Source organism: Loa loa (assembly GCF_000183805.2).
Source record: "Loa loa unplaced genomic scaffold supercont3.1973, whole genome shotgun sequence".
Lineage (NCBI taxonomy): Eukaryota > Metazoa > Nematoda > Chromadorea > Rhabditida > Onchocercidae > Loa > Loa loa.
Genome location: NW_018110152.1, coordinates 1 through 1,579, shown reverse-complemented (window position 1 = coordinate 1,579; position 1,579 = coordinate 1). Strand labels below are relative to the sequence as shown.

Sequence of the window (1,579 nt, the reverse complement as noted above, 5' to 3'; positions counted from 1 at the left end):
AAAAAATATTAACTTAAATTACCCGAAATATTATTAAATTAAAATTTAAATATTACTAAATTATTCGAAATATTACTAAATTACCCGAAATATTATTAAATTAAAAATTTTAAAATATTACTAAATTATTCGAAATATTACTAAATTATCCGTTGTTTGAAATAATTTTCTAAAATTATGTCATTGTCACATAAATTTTCCAATTTACTAAGAAAATAAAATTATAAATTTATCTATCAATAAGAGTGTATGTTTAATAAATATTTATAGAAATGAAAAATTTTATTAAAATTTAGGTGCCCAATTAACTCCAATATATGCGCTAACATTACCAATTGCTATCGTATGGACAGAAAAACATACCAAGAAAACTACTCAAGAAAATCATCAAAAAGTTTTGGAATTAAATGGCAATGAAGCAGCTAATCATTATTTTGTATATATTTTAATGCATTTTTATCATTTTAATTTTTAATTTTTTTGAAAAATTTTATTTCATTTTTTTCTGATATTAAAATAAAACATTTAATTGTTTCATTTTCATTTAAAAAATCACACGAAATGATGAACTAAAATGATAGAAGTAAGTTTGAAGTTTTATTAATTTTATCATCAAAATTATGAGGATAAAATGGTAAGGGATGCTTTTTGATGGATAAAATAGTGAAACAAATGTTATATTAGAAAAAAATTTCAATTAAATTTAATAACTTAATTTGAAATTTCATTTTAAAAATCCTCATAGCATCAATATTTTTATCTAATCCAATAACAAAATGCTTTCATTTTACTTTCTTCTTCCATTTATTGTCATTACAAACTTAATTCAACCATAAAATATTCCATTCTCTTAGTTTATTTTTAAAAGCAAAAAAAAAAAGAAAAATTATTTTTCTCTTTTCATTTTTAAAATAATTTTATTTACATTCAATTACACTTCCCATTCTGTGCAATAGACTTTAGCAAATTATCACTTTTGTTTGCAAATTGATCGTTTAATATAAAAGGAAAGAAAGAAAAAAAAGTTACTTAGTTGTTTGTTTAAATATTCTTTTGCATAATTAGAAATGTTAATGAAAGCTATTTCAACAAATTACTTTCTTTATAAACAATGCTATAAAAATATTAATTGGATCGAATTTTGCAGTGAATTTTTAAAAATATAATTTGCAATTTTTTTTTTCAGACAATTTTTGAAACACCTGAAGAAAGGAATGTTCGAAAATTGCAAGGAGGATCATTTAGACAGTGTTAATAGTTTTCAATAATTGAATAACTATTTGAAAAAGGTGAAAAAACTGATTGAAATTATAAGTTATGTAAATTTGAAAATAATGTATAAACGATAATTTTAATGAAATAAAAAATGTTACAACTTTTAATCGATTGTAATTAAAGATATTTTCATTTGAAAATATTGTAATGGAATATTTTCATAATAAAATATATTCTTAAAACAACTGTAGAAATTGCATTAAAAAAAGAAATGTTGAAGCTATGAATGAGTTTATACTTTGACATTTTTATTTGTTTGCAGGTGACAATTGCCAAAAAAATTAAAAACCGCTTGTTTGTTATC

The 1,579-nt window shown here is 20.2% G+C and overlaps 1 protein-coding gene across 1 annotated transcript; it reads left to right on the top strand.

Annotated features, from left to right (window-relative positions):
* Positions 1–296: 296 nt before the first annotated feature.
* LOAG_15440 (hypothetical protein) lies at positions 297–1,250 on the top strand (the record flags this gene model as incomplete). The annotated part of the gene is made up of 2 exons (XM_003150931.1): positions 297–436; positions 1,187–1,250. Coding segments are annotated over 2 exons (203 nt in total), but the record flags the coding sequence as incomplete, so codon positions are not given.
* Positions 1,251–1,579: the final 329 nt, after the last annotated feature.